The sequence below is a fragment of the Apus apus genome, chromosome 1, assembly GCF_020740795.1.
Source record: "Apus apus isolate bApuApu2 chromosome 1, bApuApu2.pri.cur, whole genome shotgun sequence".
NCBI lineage: Eukaryota > Metazoa > Chordata > Aves > Apodiformes > Apodidae > Apus > Apus apus.
This window is the reverse complement of record NC_067282.1, coordinates 108,671,655-108,686,515: the sequence shown is the minus strand read 5'-3', so window position 1 is coordinate 108,686,515 and position 14,861 is coordinate 108,671,655. Positions and strand designations below refer to the sequence as shown.

At 43.1% G+C, this 14,861-nt stretch overlaps 1 protein-coding gene across 10 annotated transcripts in view; it reads right to left on the bottom strand.

The window, feature by feature from the left end:
- Positions 1-14,634, bottom strand: part of KLHL15 (kelch like family member 15) — a 38,228-nt gene extending 23,594 nt beyond the window's left edge. The window contains exons 1-4 of one of the 10 annotated variants that reach the window (XM_051608648.1): positions 14,564-14,634; positions 13,402-13,488; positions 12,243-12,336; positions 1,053-1,764 (exon numbers count right to left, since the gene is read on the bottom strand). In XM_051608648.1, the coding sequence (XP_051464608.1) occupies positions 1,053-1,757 (705 nt within the window). In that variant the 5' untranslated portion in view covers positions 1,758-1,764; positions 12,243-12,336; positions 13,402-13,488; positions 14,564-14,634. Of the gene's footprint in view, positions 1-1,052; positions 1,765-3,211; positions 3,520-10,261; positions 10,379-10,614; positions 10,714-12,242; positions 14,496-14,563 lie in introns of those variants that run through there. The other 9 variants (XM_051608614.1, XM_051608604.1, XM_051608639.1 and 6 more) reach the window with 9 other exon arrangements.
- Between the last annotated feature and the right edge of the window lie 227 nt (positions 14,635-14,861).

The window sequence follows — 14,861 nt, the reverse complement described above, 5'->3', positions numbered from 1 at the left end:
CCTTAAAACCACAAAGAACAACATAACCTTATCTGTATACTCACTTGATACTAAAGTAGAATATACTGGAAATTAATTTCTAATAAGCCAACAAAAACACAGGGTCTTAAATCTTATTAATTCACTGAGAAGTAAATAATACACAAATTGAAGTTCTATCTTATCACACAAAATTAACATTGTTAAAACAAACCAGCACAGATCAAGTAATTCCTTACCATTAAGTAAACCCTTACTGTTACTAGTCTGCAAGAGAGCTGCTTACTACGTTTTGTAATTCTCTACTGTTAACAAATACTCAGGAATTAGAAAATATTTTTTGTCTATTCTACAGCAGAACAGTAGAAAAAGCAAGTTCTCTTTTAACTTCGTAATACATACAATGACCAGTTCAATTTTAGATCACCTGTTACAAAGATTCCTCTGATATTTAAAGTAAATCATTACATTTCACACCATCAATAACTTTTGATTGTATGATACGCCTTGTGTGGAAACAAATGTATGCGTAACTTTGCAGGATCAGGGCTTACTTCCAACTGCTGTGCAAAAGCAAAAGTACTGAAGATACAACAAAAAAACCCCTGAAGATTTAATAGCAGGTACTGGTTTTCATTTGTAAAAAAAACCCCATACTTAAAACCACATAAAACCTACAGTCACTATGTTTTGATTATATTGATCACAATTATCATGACATACATCCTACATGTATGCAGCTATAAAATCTCTGGAAAGCAAGAGGCAACTTCTGGAAAACAGACTGATTGAAATAAAACTTGATACAAGTGATCTTCTTTTAAAATGTCCTTTCCATATGGAGTTATTTAAAAACATGTATTGTAAACCTACCTGTTCTCCAGCCACTATATATACTATTGTCTACTAATCAGATTATAATACTTTTAGATGTTTGCCTTCTACAAGTTTATTGAAAAAAAGAAATGCTACCTTTTTGTTCCTCCTAATAGGTTTGAGAATCTTACCTATTTAATGGCATGCTGCCCTAGCTAAATGATGAATCCTGTCTATTGCTTTTCAAATGCACCAACCTTCTCAAAAACACTGGATGGTGTCATCAAACAAAACCTGATGTTCTGAATGATGGTGTCCGTATGCCTCCAGCGTCTTCTATCATGGCGCAGCCAGGCCTGAACAGCTTCGTACAGCTCTATCTCTGGAAACCTGCTCAGATGATCATTATCCAAGTAAGACATGAGCTTCTCAAAGCTCAGATATGAAAGGAAGTCAGGTCTGGACATGAGTGGCACAAAATTCTCTAGCAGAAAGGAGTCCAATTTTTCCCTGACTCCTTCGATGTTTACACCAAAATCATCCAGAAGTCTCATAATTTCTGCACAGTTTTCTAAGCAGATTTTAGCTAAGAGAAATGAGCAGCAAAATTTTACCACCTCTATAAGCTGGACATACATGGCAGCCTGAAGGATTTCATGAACAGTGTTCATACTCAGTTCAATAGTTCCATAGTACATGAATTGAAGGACATGACTGAAGCCTGTAGCTGTCAGGCCTTTCAAATGGATTTTGTTCTGATCTCGTTCTCGCATATCAGCTGTGAACATAATCCTGAAGTAATCACTCTGGGTGGCAAGCAGTGCTTTATGGGCCTGAAACTGGTGGTCTTCAATGACAAGTGTGACATCAAGAAGCAATCCCTCCTCATACAGTGCTCTGAATCCAGCAGAGACACTGGTGTCATGGATGGAGGAGCTAAACCCTTCCACGTCCCCTGCCATGAATCACCTGGGGGGAAGAAAAAATAAATAAATAAAAATAAATTGTTATTTCTAATAACATATAACAAGCCCTTCCTGACCAGATAAATCCTGAGATTGCTTTTATTAAAAGTGTCCCCCATCCTTTTTGGTTTCTCTTCAGCTGAACAATCAACTTAAGAAACTCCTTAAACCACCAACTTAAAGTATTTCTCCACCCAAAATATTCTCAGTTTAAAGAAAGGATAGTGAACAAGAATAACTATGCAATACTGTCAAAGTGATTCCTCAGTCCAAGCAACTCAGTGGTCATATAATGAATATGCAATGCTAAAAAGGTTGTCATGGTTTTCTCCCTCTCCCCTCTTCAATCTTTCAAAAGAATTTATCTCAGGGTAGCAATAAAACACCTACTCTTGAATATCAAAGGTTTCAGAAAGGAAGCAGAACTTCCTTAACTTCATAAACAAGCTCCAGTAGATCTGTACCAGGTATGACCTAAAAAAAATTTAAGTCTCCTTAAAAATACGTCAACTTACTCAAAGGTTACTGCTAGGAAACTGAACATTTTCAGAGATACTATTTATATTTGTGTTTCACTTTTCCCGTTACAACATAGTCCCTTCCTCCCACCCTGTTTCTTACTATAGGGATTAATTAGGTGACAAGATTTATAAAGTGCAAAATACTAAGGCAATAGGAAGCATAATAAATAAAATTACATATACTGAATTTAGTCAATTCTTGTTTACTAAGCATTGGAACATTTGCAGATGCAGTGCTATTTACATGCAAGCTATATTCAATAAGTAAATAAGTAAAAAATAAAGACAAGCAGGATCCTATCCTGTTAAAGTTAAGGAATATGAATATTCAATTAAAAAATCTATATAAAAAACTATTCAAAATCCAGGAATTTCTCAAAATCATGCTCAGCTTTCTTGGATTTAGGTAGGGTGAAGAACAAGGGAGCCTGGACCAATCTAACAACTTATCACTAGCCAAAGGGCAACAGTGCACTGCATTCTTCCTCCCTGTCATTCTGAGGTTGAGCTCTTGCTGCCTACTCTGAGCCATTTCTGGGGCTCACTGGGCTGCTCTGGAAAGCAAACTCAGCTCATAAACCTGACAGAAAACTAAACGGGTGGGGGTGCAACAACACCCACTTCCACTCCCCAGCACACACAAAACCTCCTCTGCTTATAAGTGATATCAGAGGCAAAAAGTCACATCTTCCCCTTTTGTCATTAATCAGCTACTAGAATTAGTTCAACCATTTTTGTTTCAATTTATCCCACTTTAACTTACACTGCAAAGTTCCCTCAGTTATTTGTGCATTTAACTCTGAATTTCCTGTAACAATTAAGTTCACGATATTTTGGTTCTCGCAATCTACACAAAAAGATAAATAGCATCAACACAATTTAAAAACTGCTAATTTTCCAGGTTAGAGAACTTTACAGCAGTATACACACCCAGAAGCATCTCTAAGTTTGCTCAGGTTTTACAACTTCAGAGAGCAGTTATCACGTTACTCCTGCTTCTTCAAGGACCACATCCTGACTGCTGCCATTTTAACTGGAATGTATTTTATTAGACTCCATCAACAGATAATAATCTTCTCTTCTTAATTCATCAGCACACATCCTGGAAAACAAAGCTGAAGATACTCTTTGTCTATGCAAAACTAAAATGTTAAGTGGGTGTTTGTAGCCACACCTCATGGAATTAGCACCACTCCCACACTATGCAAGACTGCTGACAGGTTCTGTGCACGACAGAGTCAATGCCGGGAGTGTTCATGACAAGCAAGGCCTTATGACAAAATTCAAATTCCCGAAAGTACAAGCAGCAGCAAGAGAACAAAGCTGACAATCCAATCGTTTTCTTGCCAGTGTCCATGATAGCACACTCCCTTTAATGTCACTGAAGACAGAGAGAAAATGCAAACTGCTCTTGAGCTTCATATTGTGAGTCCCTTATTCCTGCAAACATCACATCTACTAGAAAGAAAAATTACCATCAAATTTTTTTCTTAGTTGTCGCCAACACACAAAAAATTACTAACTGTTATCACCTCAAAAAGAAGGAACAAACTGAAGAGAAAGCGTAAAGCCAGACTTTACAGGATTTTGCTTTCTAATTGGATTTTTGATACCAAATAAACAGGTATTAGTGTTTTGTACTCTTCCACTAGAGCACTTGCAACTCCTCCTCTCATTCCCCCAGTTCTCTGATGTTTAATAATAATTGAGCTCATACTTCAGTCTTTCCTGTTTAACAGATTTAATGGTCACTTGCCTTTCAACGGACCACCTGTTTTCATAAAATATACAGCCACTTGAAACAACTATCTCTCAATCTTGTTTGAAATTGGCCAAGAGGTTAAAAGATTACTAAGATTCTGAGACAGAACAACTGTGTAAAGATACTCTTCTTTAGAAGACCAACTGAGACATATGGCTCAGACTCAACTTCAAGATCAATGAAAAAAACCAGGACAGACAGCCGGCACTTGCAAATGTGAGATGTGAACAGAATAACACAACAATATATTGGGAGAAAAAAGTCAGAAATGAAGCAAACATTCCCCAGGTGATTGAAGCACACATATTTATCTGAAAATCATGGGAGCTTCCATTGCACAAGCTCAAGCAGGTGGCAATCTCACAGAAGACATTTCTTCAAAACAGTACACAAATTTCTGCGTATGTGAACAATATGGAAGAATCATACCAGTAAGCTGCAAACGCATACTACGGTCTTTCCCTTAACCTGTGAAAGATAATTTAAGTACTCTGCAAACAAAAGGAGAGCAATTAACTTCTAAATAAGACAGCTTTAAAAGGCCTCAAAAAGGAAAAGGTGGCAAGTGAACATAAGCAGAGACAAATCGTAGAGGGTAAATGCACCAAATCCAGAGGAGCACCTCTAGTGTTCTTTTAAGAATCAAAATGAGTAAATAAATAAATCACAAATCCCAAAAACCAGCATCACAGAGAGTCCTGGCCAACCAGCTCTAGCTGGCCCTGCTGAGCAGGAGGTTGGATCACATGGCTTTCAGAGGTCCCTTCCAATCTCAACCTGCCTGTGATTGTGTGACCAAGCTGCTTTCACATAGAGATCGCACCGATTTTTTCCCCTTTTTTCCAGCTATTCTTTTAGTTCTTATTAAATAAGACACACACATGCAAAAAAAGCCCAAAAAAACCCAGATACAAGCTACTACCCTTCAAATCATAAATCTGTCAGAATATAAGGTGATAGGAATCACCAAAATACATTTTTAAAACACCTGCATTTAGGGAACACCTTTTAGGATTCAAAGTACCACATCTTCCTTTAAAGTGCTTATTCTGTAAAAATATATTAAAAACAGAAGTCAGTTGCAAGGCTCTACAACGGTAACAAAGTGGTCAACAGCCTGAAATTATTATTGTACAAATGTTTTAAAAATGTGGGGGTTTAAGTCACTTCATCCTTCTTCTCACATCTCTGCTTATAATATTTTTAGTAAATCTAACGTTTTTAATCTTAAAATATTTGTCCTCCCAAACATCAGACAGCTTTTAATTCACCATTACACTATCTAAAGAAGCTTCTGAATTCTGAGTGAAAATCAAAAGACTACTTGTCTTCCTGCATTAAATAAAATAAGTAAATACATTTCATGCCCTTTTTGGCATGAAACCACACAGAGGTATCAGCAGATACAATTTTTCTTTACAACACAAAAATGTATTGGCCAGTGCAAATACACAAGGGGTTAAAGCAGCACGGAAATTGGGAAACTACATAGTTAAATGCATATTACAGTCCACGGGTAAAAATCTGTTTCTATAGCTAATATCCTCAGTAAAAAGCAAATAGCAACGTGATAGTTCAAATATTTAAAAAAAGCAACACAAAATAGTCTCAAATTAAGTCATTTTTCTAAAGCATAGCTATGCCATTCCTCCCACACACACACTTGCAATCTTACATGTAATTCTATGCACTACTCAAATGCTGCAGCATATTTCCCAGAGGACAACAACATAATGATTTTTTTCGTATTTTCAATAAAAATGCAAAATTCAGAGTTAGATTTTCTCCACGCATGCAGATCACACCAGCACACTTCATCCTAAGGAAGACAAGCAGCTTATAGTGGTCTATAAGAAAAATGGAACAAAAAAATCCAACATATAAACAATAAAGGAAAAATCTAAGTTGATGTTCTGCATTGTTCTGCGCATACTAGAGCTGATCAGTATAATGCAGCACAGGAAGTAAGTCTCTGCTGAAAAGCCAAAAGAGAAATATGCTTAGCCTGATTAGCTTTTCCTGACATTTCTTCCTCTTTTACCACATAATGCATTACAGAATCTACTCTGCTGTGACTGTAAAAGCACTTACTTGCAACACTGATTTCTCATCTTTATTCTGCAGCTGTAACATAAGTCTGAAAACCCTGATCCAGACTGCTTTTTCTTGATAAACAAGGAGAACCTTCTTTCCTCAGGTTGTCTGAGGCTCTAAGTCACAAGCCAAGAAACTGAATTTAAATGCACAGACTATTGATAAGGAAGTTATGGAATACCCATTTTTGGCTCATTAATTTTTGGCTTTAAATCATGCACATTTAAAAATCTATCCAAAACCAGTACTTTTGAAAATAAGTATGTAACATGTAGGCTTAGATGCACTTTCTAGGGATAGAAATGCAGTGTTCGAGTAAAGTATTAATAAAACCAACTCTAGCACACAAGCTGAAAGGCAGTTTTCTGCTTTCCTTTACTGCTGTTCTGAACTTACTTGAGATGCTGAGACAGAATTAGTAAATTCCTTTCTCTTCTCATTATTAAGTATTTGTTCATTCTACCTATCCATCTCAGAAATTCTAAGGAACCTATGTGAACACAGCTGAACAACAAATTTTCCCATAACACTGTATGTACGAGTAATACAGAAAGATATTTCACCAGACATACAGAACCATACTTGGCTACTAAAAGATCTTAAAACCCAATAATCTGTTCTATCTCATTCCTTTCACCCATCCAATGCATGCATTTAAATGCAAATTTTAAAGCCAGTACATAGGCTTTATTTAGTGAGGTGAACCGCAAAGACTGTGTTGAGCAGATTTTTTTGACACTAATTTTGTTAAAACAAAAACTTTCCTGCAGAAATAGGACATCTCTCCATAGTCAAATGTTATACACATGTATGACAATAAAATACACATATGTATTTGCACATACAAGCAAAACATTCAGAACTGCACATATTCATCACTAAAAACTGGGCCTTTGAATGCAGTATACTGCAGTGAGTGAGAATACAGTGAGTGTATAAATGTATGTTTACACAGTATAAATTCTTTATGTGTCAAATTAAACCTTTGTTTACATGGTTTCACACTAAACCTATCAAACCTTGTTAGAACCACCATTTTTCACCATAATTCCCCACTAAAAGCAACTGAAGGAATAACTTAAAAGTGAGATAGATAGATAGATAGATAGATAGATAGATAGATAGATAGATAGATAGATAACTAGTGGATATCAACATTTCCCATTGCTGCAACAATTGTAAATGTAGGAAACAAAGAAACACATCAAATTGGTATGTTTTATCTAAAATCCTTTATAATATACATGCTAAGTCTGGGTAACTATGTAAATGCATCTGGGGGTCCACGCTGAAGAGTTCACCCAATTCACAGCGAGAATTCCAAAAACACTGGATTACTTTAGAAGTGAGGAGTTAGGAGCTTACCAACTGCTGCCAGTCAGAGAAACCCGACTGCCAGTACTCTAGAAATTAAAACTTAGGTACTCCTGAAAATTATCCACACTGCATGAAGAATTTCTTAGGGACATGCATCAGATCATGACAGCTCCTCTTACAATCTCTACCCGTGTTGCTATCTTTGAGCAATCTCCGTTAGTTCATAACAACAGTGGTATTTTCGTAACACATTATTTGTCTCTGAGGTCATTATGGTTATGATAGAAGCAGTATCAGAACTAGTTATAACCAAAGGTATTAAAAATTCAGTATGGGTCATGTCTGTGCTCAGCACGGCTATGCATCACTCCAAGTATGCTAGAACCCTGCTAAGTAGTCTTCAGCTATCTTCATACAATACAGTACTACAAGTGTTTTGCTCCTTTTCTGAGAAATCTAGAACTCAAAAGGTGCTCTCAAATGCATGTATTCGTAACAGTTAGGCTTCTCAGCTCATATTACTTTCTGTTCCTAAAAACTTGTACTATAACCCAATTTAGTCTTTCTGCACAGAAGGATCCAAATGTTAAAGGCACATACTCGTGAAAGATCAGAACCATTTTGTTCTAACATACTACTGAAGAGTATAGTTTTCACATATGTTGAATTTAATTAATACTAATTGATTATATGTAGGAAACTTCCCATTTTACACCACCAGCCAAGAGAGAATAAAATATGCTCCTCAGCTCTTAAATCAAGCTTTAGGATGACTATCCAAAAGATCCTGATGAAAGTACATGCTTGACAAACATTTTAAGAGTGACAGATATAAGCACCAGCAGTAGTTACTTGACCAGTTTAACTTCACCTCACTAAATCTAAATTCAACTTCTGTTTCATGAGTTAACATCAATGAGGTATACATTACTTTCTCATCCTATTAGTGAGGTATACATTAGTTTCTCATCCTATTAGTCCATTATACAGATGATGTAACTGCACTTCACAGAGATCAAGACAGTTTAAAACATTTGCTTAAGAGACCATTGCATGACTACACCTGTACAAAAACATGCTCCTGAATACAGAGCGAGCTCAGATCAATGCTCTTCCAATTATATTTACTGATGATACCAGAATCATGCCCAGTATAAAATATTTCTTATATCCTTACAAACGAGAATTGTTTTCAACTATAAAAACATGTATCACTGATACCTAAGAGTTAAATGATGGTACTGTTGAAAACTACATTTGCCACTGCTCTCAAACTGGACAGTTTGAGACAAACTGGACAACTGATCTATCCCAACTGCCTTAGAGAGAGAGACACACTTGCACCTTTTATAACAATTAGTTTTTCCAAATGCAAAGAAGTATCAATAGATTTTCTCATTATAAAGATATTTGTATTTTATTAAAAAAGTAGCATGTTAAGTATTTCTTAGTAGCAAAAATCTTTTTTTTGTATCAAAACATATAGTCTTATCACAAATTTTAGCACAATAAAAACACAATGAACTACAATCACTGTTTGAACTATTAGTAAAAATAATTTTAATCTAAATTATGGTAGTTAAACTACCCCTTACAGTCGCCTTTTTTTATTATTTGTATATTTATTGCTAACTTTGTTAATACTTTTAGCATCTTCTGAGAAAATCAGATTAACAAGACTGTGCCTTTTGTTTAAGACACATTTTGACCTCGCTGTCAACTGTCAACCTTATTTGTCAGAAAGACATAAATCACAACAATCTGAAATTTCTACAAAATCCCCCTAAATTGGCAACTAGATAAATTAAAAAGATCCAGTGTCTCCCGTGTGATCCAAGCTACCTGTTCTGCTTTGTTTGCTGAAAGGCAAATCAACACGTGTAGATCTAAGCTAGCCATAGGGTATAATTAAGGAAAGTGAAAGGAGATGAGTGACACTGGGAAAGTTTATAGGACATGTGGCAGAAATTAAACATGCTGGCTACATGTCTGAAGGAAAAAGACAGAAAGGATGTTGGTGCATGGTGTTATGCTGAGATCTGAGTGTGAAATGGGGCAATGGGGGTAAAGAAGCTGGGTTATTATCTTCGGGACGAGTATACACAACAAAGTCAACAGGAGGCCAGACTTCAGAAGTTCTGCCCTTTTATTTGGTAGAAGCTTTATGGTTCCCTTATTCTTCTTGTAAAGAAGACAAAAAACCTCCAAAACCAAACAACAAAAAACCCCAGGAACTTAAAAATTTTAAGCGACATTTAAGGATTTAACGAACTGGTCAAAACTCCAGTACCACTCCTGTGAGGCTGCCTATGCGTTCTGCTCAGATACTTTTTCTTACCCCAACGTTGCCGATTGCAAAATAGCCATTTTTGGGGTAGGAACCCAGATGACCTACTTCAGCCTGTCTGCTTGGCATATTTAGCACCACTCCGCTGTGAGCCAAAGCCCGCAGGCCGAGCTCCCCGACGGCCGGGGCAGGCGGGCTCGGAGTGAGAGACGTGCCGCCGCAGGAGCCCTGGGCGCCCGCCCCGGGGCACCGGCCGTCCCGCCATACCCCGCCCCGCGGGCGCACAAGGCTTGCACGGCGCCCGCCCGCCGCGGCCTGCCGTGCCCGCCGCCACGCTGCAGCCTGCCGCCGCCGCCCCATCCCCGCCGCCCGCGGGCGCCCGGCCCGCCGCCCCCACCTGCCTCGGCCGGCAGAGCCAGCGGAGGAGGGTCCCTGAAGGCCAGGAGGGGGTCGGGACCGCCCTCGGTGGAGCGGGCAGCGGCGGGGCTGCCCGGAGGACCCTGGCGGTGGCTTCACCTACCTCTCGGCAGCGGCGGCGCTGAAGACGCGGCTCCTCCCGCTGGACCGGCGGAGAGGGGGGCCTCTGTGTAACATACAGCCGGGGGCGGCAGCGGCGGCGGCGGGAGGCGCCGGGGGGCTGGAGAGAGGGGCAATGGCTGAGGCGAAGCCGGGAGGAGGAGGCGGAGGAGGAGGAAGGGGGGATCCTGGGCTCCCTCCTCCCTACGGTCTGTGCTCAGAGGGAGGTGGGGAGCCGCCCCCCGCCGTGCCGCGCCGCGCCGCCCGGGCACCGGCGCTCCCGGCCCTGCCTGGCCTGGCCTCGCCCCCAGGGTCCCTGCCGCTCCCGCCCGCCCCACGCCGCTCACACTTGTTTACCTTCTGCGCTGCCTAGCACGGCCGCCGGCGCCATCTTCCCCCGCCACAGGCACCCCGGGCCGGCCGTCACTTCCGCCGCCACCCGCGGCCTGGCGGGCTCGGGGGACACGGCAGGGGCGGCGAATCGCCACCGCCGCGTTCCCGCCGCGGCCCGGCCCCGCTCGCCGGCCCCCGCCCGGCGGCGTGCCCTCTCCCACCCGCACCTCCCTGCCCCAGGCGCCGGGACGGCCCCGGCCCCGCCAGCCCATACGCGAGGAGACCGGGCACGCCCCGGAGAGGAGCCCCATACCGGGGGCCGGCGAAGGCCGCGCATGACTGGGGCTCGGACAGCGGCACCAACGAGCATCATCTGCGCCTAGCTGCCGAGGTCCGCTTTTGGTGGCCCGAGGGTGTGTTGCTCCTTTCCACCCCGCAGCCCTCAGGCCAGGTCCCGCTGCCAACCACGGCGCTCCTGCAGCTCCCGGGATCAGCCGGCAGCAGCCCCGCCGAGGCGGCTGAGCTGACCCCCACCCGAGCCACGGCAGCCCCCGTCAGGAGCTTGCTGAAGCCCGCTGGCAACGGGGCAGCCGCGGGAGCTGCAGGCAGGTCCCTGCTCAGCCTGGCCAGCCAGCGTGGGAACCGGGTCACCAAAGCCCGGCGGGTCAGGGCCGCAGGGGTAGCTGCCCTCGAGCAACAAACTGCACGTTCCTCGCAGGGAATGGCAGCCTGGCATGGGATGAGTAGGGCTTTGCCTCAGCACAAACATCATCTCCTTGCTTTCTTTATCAGTCTTGTCATTGCCTGGGAAACAGCGACTTTATTGTAAGAGGTGAAGTAAACTGCGTGGACCTCTGGTCTACCACTGCTGCCCCCAACCTGCTCACTACCTGCTGCGTGCCTCCCCGTCCCCTCCTATGTCAGTCACTGCTTTAAATAGCAGGCCAAAGGCTGCCACCCTCTCTCCCGGTTTATTGCCATTCCCATCCCCTTTGCTGCCTATTTTCAGCCTCTCACTACCACCCTCACCCCGTGCTTGATGTACACAAGAGCGTACCTCCTCTGTACCTGCCACCTCCAAGCTGAACATTTTTCCTACCTTTCATAGCTTCACACAATGAACCAGCAATGCCACCCACTGCTGCACAAAAGGCTTCCCACTGCTATTCCCACTCTTTTCAACTGCCTTCCCACTGCTCCCTCACTGCCTGCTTATTCCACGCTAAAGTCAACCTGCTGCCAATCACTCCTTCATCCCAACAGCCTGACCCCTCTCTACCCAGCCAGCTCCACACATCCATCACTGGCAAATCTGCCCCATCTCCCCAGTCACTGTTTGAACACCCGTTACGTGTGTGCCTGTGGTGAAACTGCCCACCTTGATGTATGGACTCAGCCACCACAGCTAGTGCTCCTGCCACCTCAGTCTCACAGGAAACACCTCTCCCTTACTCATAGGGTGTCTCTTCTGCTGTACCAAGCACATACCCACTCACATCTCCTGCTTCACCAAAGAAAAACTAGAGCAGAAAGTGTCTCACATACAGAAGTGGTACAACCAAAACTCCAGACATCCATCTGCCCTCTTCAGACTTTTGACCTTCACAGGTCAGTGAGGGTGGAAAAAGCTAGCAGCATTGTTTTGTTTTTACCTGACTGTCATTTTGCTCTCTGTGGTTTGTGGCAAGCTGACATGTAATACGATCTTCAGGTATCTCCTACACAATGCCAAAGATGACCTCAAATCTAGCAAAAAAAAAGAAGAAAAAAAAGAAAAAAAAGAAAAAAGCCAACAGTTTTGAAATACTTGTTCTCAAAATGTCAAAAGCACAAAACTCCCCCATCTCCTTCTCCTTCACATTGGACAATTTGCCTCTAACGAAAAATCAAAATATGCTAATAATGCCCTGAATCTAACTTCTGAAATAAAAACGTGAGACTGTTAAATTTGGGCCCTTGACAATGACCAGTGGTATCAATATTACCTCAGTTAATATTAATGTACACAGAGATCCAGGCTGACCCCTCTGATTCAGGCATCTGCACAAAGCCAGTCACTGAGTATTTCCCACTGGTTTAAATAAGACTATTGTAATAAATAAAAATCTGGACATATGTTTTTGAGTTATACTAACATAGTATTTACAACTTAATTTGAGTAATTGAAAACATTTATTTGACACATGTATGTATAATATACCTGACAACTCCTAGAAATATTTTTACCTGGTTTAATTAGACATTTGCAGCCTTTAGGCTTTTCTGGATTTTCTTCGTATCACAGATATTCCCAAATAGAGTGAATCAAAGCAACAACACTATCTCAGAATATGCAAAATGCATAATCTCACTGTTAAAACAGGAGCAAGTTCATATTTTTTTCCAGATTCCTCACAGAATTCTTGGCAAGGATTAAATCCTTTCTAAAGGCTGCTGCAAATGTGAGAAAAACTGTTTCCTAATTTTACACTGCAGTGCATTATTGCATAATTTAAATAGCTAAGTAACTACAAAGTATAGTATTTTCACTTAATTTTCATAAAAGAGTGATTATACATGCCCAGGCGTCGAAGCAACTACAACCAAGTATTGCATCATGTTCCCACTCTATTTCGTGTATCTTGGTTATAAGTATCTATTGTTTTTCCCAGAAGTGACACACTTTTTACAAAACTGAAAACGTCACATGGCCTGATAAAAAATTAGACGTGAAAATTTGTTTTCCAGACCAATGTGCAAAATGATTGGGTTGCAAGACAAAATACAACTTGTCATTGGCAAAACCATTACACATACTGTAAGGTTTCTTACCACATTTTCATATTTCTTTCTTCAAAACAAGCATGCTGGCAATGTCTTTGCTCTAGGTACATCCAGCAGAACTCACTCCTAGCTCTTCTATCAGGAAAACATGGAATTAGTATTTGCAGAAGTGGGAGGTTACAAGCATTGCTAAACCAGTTTTACACAGATTTCCATCATCGCAATTCAATCACATGGTTTTCTGCTACAAACCTGGCGTGTTTTTTTTGACCCAAGCAGTTAGCCAGCCAAAATCTGAGAACCATGACATCTTGCAGCAGGCAGAGCCACTGTTGATGAATGTGCATGCATTTTACATAATTGGTTCCTTACGCTGAAACCTGTTCCTCTCATAGAAACCCTGTTAGTGGCAACCTGTATGCCTTTCAGAAGTTTCCATGAAGGAGAAATCAATTCAGTTTCCCACGGGGGAGGGTTGCGAATCCGGCTTTTAGTCTCTGTTGAACCTCTAAGCTGGATCAGGGATTTTATTGGACATCTAAAGCATGTATGTTGTACCGAACTCCGAGCAAAACACACATTTGGCAGAGTTTTCAGCTGCTTAGTACAAATGACTCAAGTTGTCGGTATCTTGGGGCAGGGTCTCCCTAACGAGCGCTAAGCACTCAGTGTACAAAAGACGGTAACTAGGGAAGGCTGACATTCAAAATCTTACCAGGCTGACGGCCAGCAGAGATTACTAACATATGCAGAGTGCCATTTTACTCTTCAAGGAGATAAGGTGATCACACACCAAACGAGATGTGCTCATTTCCAGCACATACAAGGACATCCTGCCATCAGTTTTACCCCCATCTTCCTTTCCGCATCACACCCACTCGCTGCCACAACTAAACCTACACTGTCGTGCCTGGATCAACACAGGCTTAACCGCCTTTTTTTGCCCGTGTCTCTGAACTAGCTCCCCATCCTGACCCACCTGCCGAAGCGTGTTACACACGCAGCACACACGGCACCCGCACACAGCAGCCGCAGGTCCAGCCGGCCTGTCCCGCGGACGCAAGAGGCGCCATCCCCTTTCCACAGCACCACGCAGGGGGGGCGGACGCCGCTCACCCCTGTCCCAGCAGCCGCCCCGGGGACCCGTGTGCGGGACCCCCCGCACGCCCCGTCCTCCCCCCCCCCCTCCGCCTCACCCCGCGACCGTTACCCGCCGCCAGGCGCGCGCGCGCGGCCCCCTCCCGCCGCCGCGGCCCCGCCGGCCGCGCACGCGCACGCGGCGCGGCGCCCGCACGCGGGGCCGGGTTGCATCACCCGGCGCGAGGGTGACGAGCGGGGTCCTTCCCGGGGCTGCCCCGCGGCGCGCCTGAGTCGCTGCCGCCCCGCGGCGGGGCCGGCGGCGGCCCCGCATCCCGCAGCGCGGTGGTTCCCCGCCCCACGCACAGCGTCCGGCGGGGCAGCGAGTGCCGGGCCTGCGCGCCGGGAGCCCCGCCGCCCCCGGGAGCCGG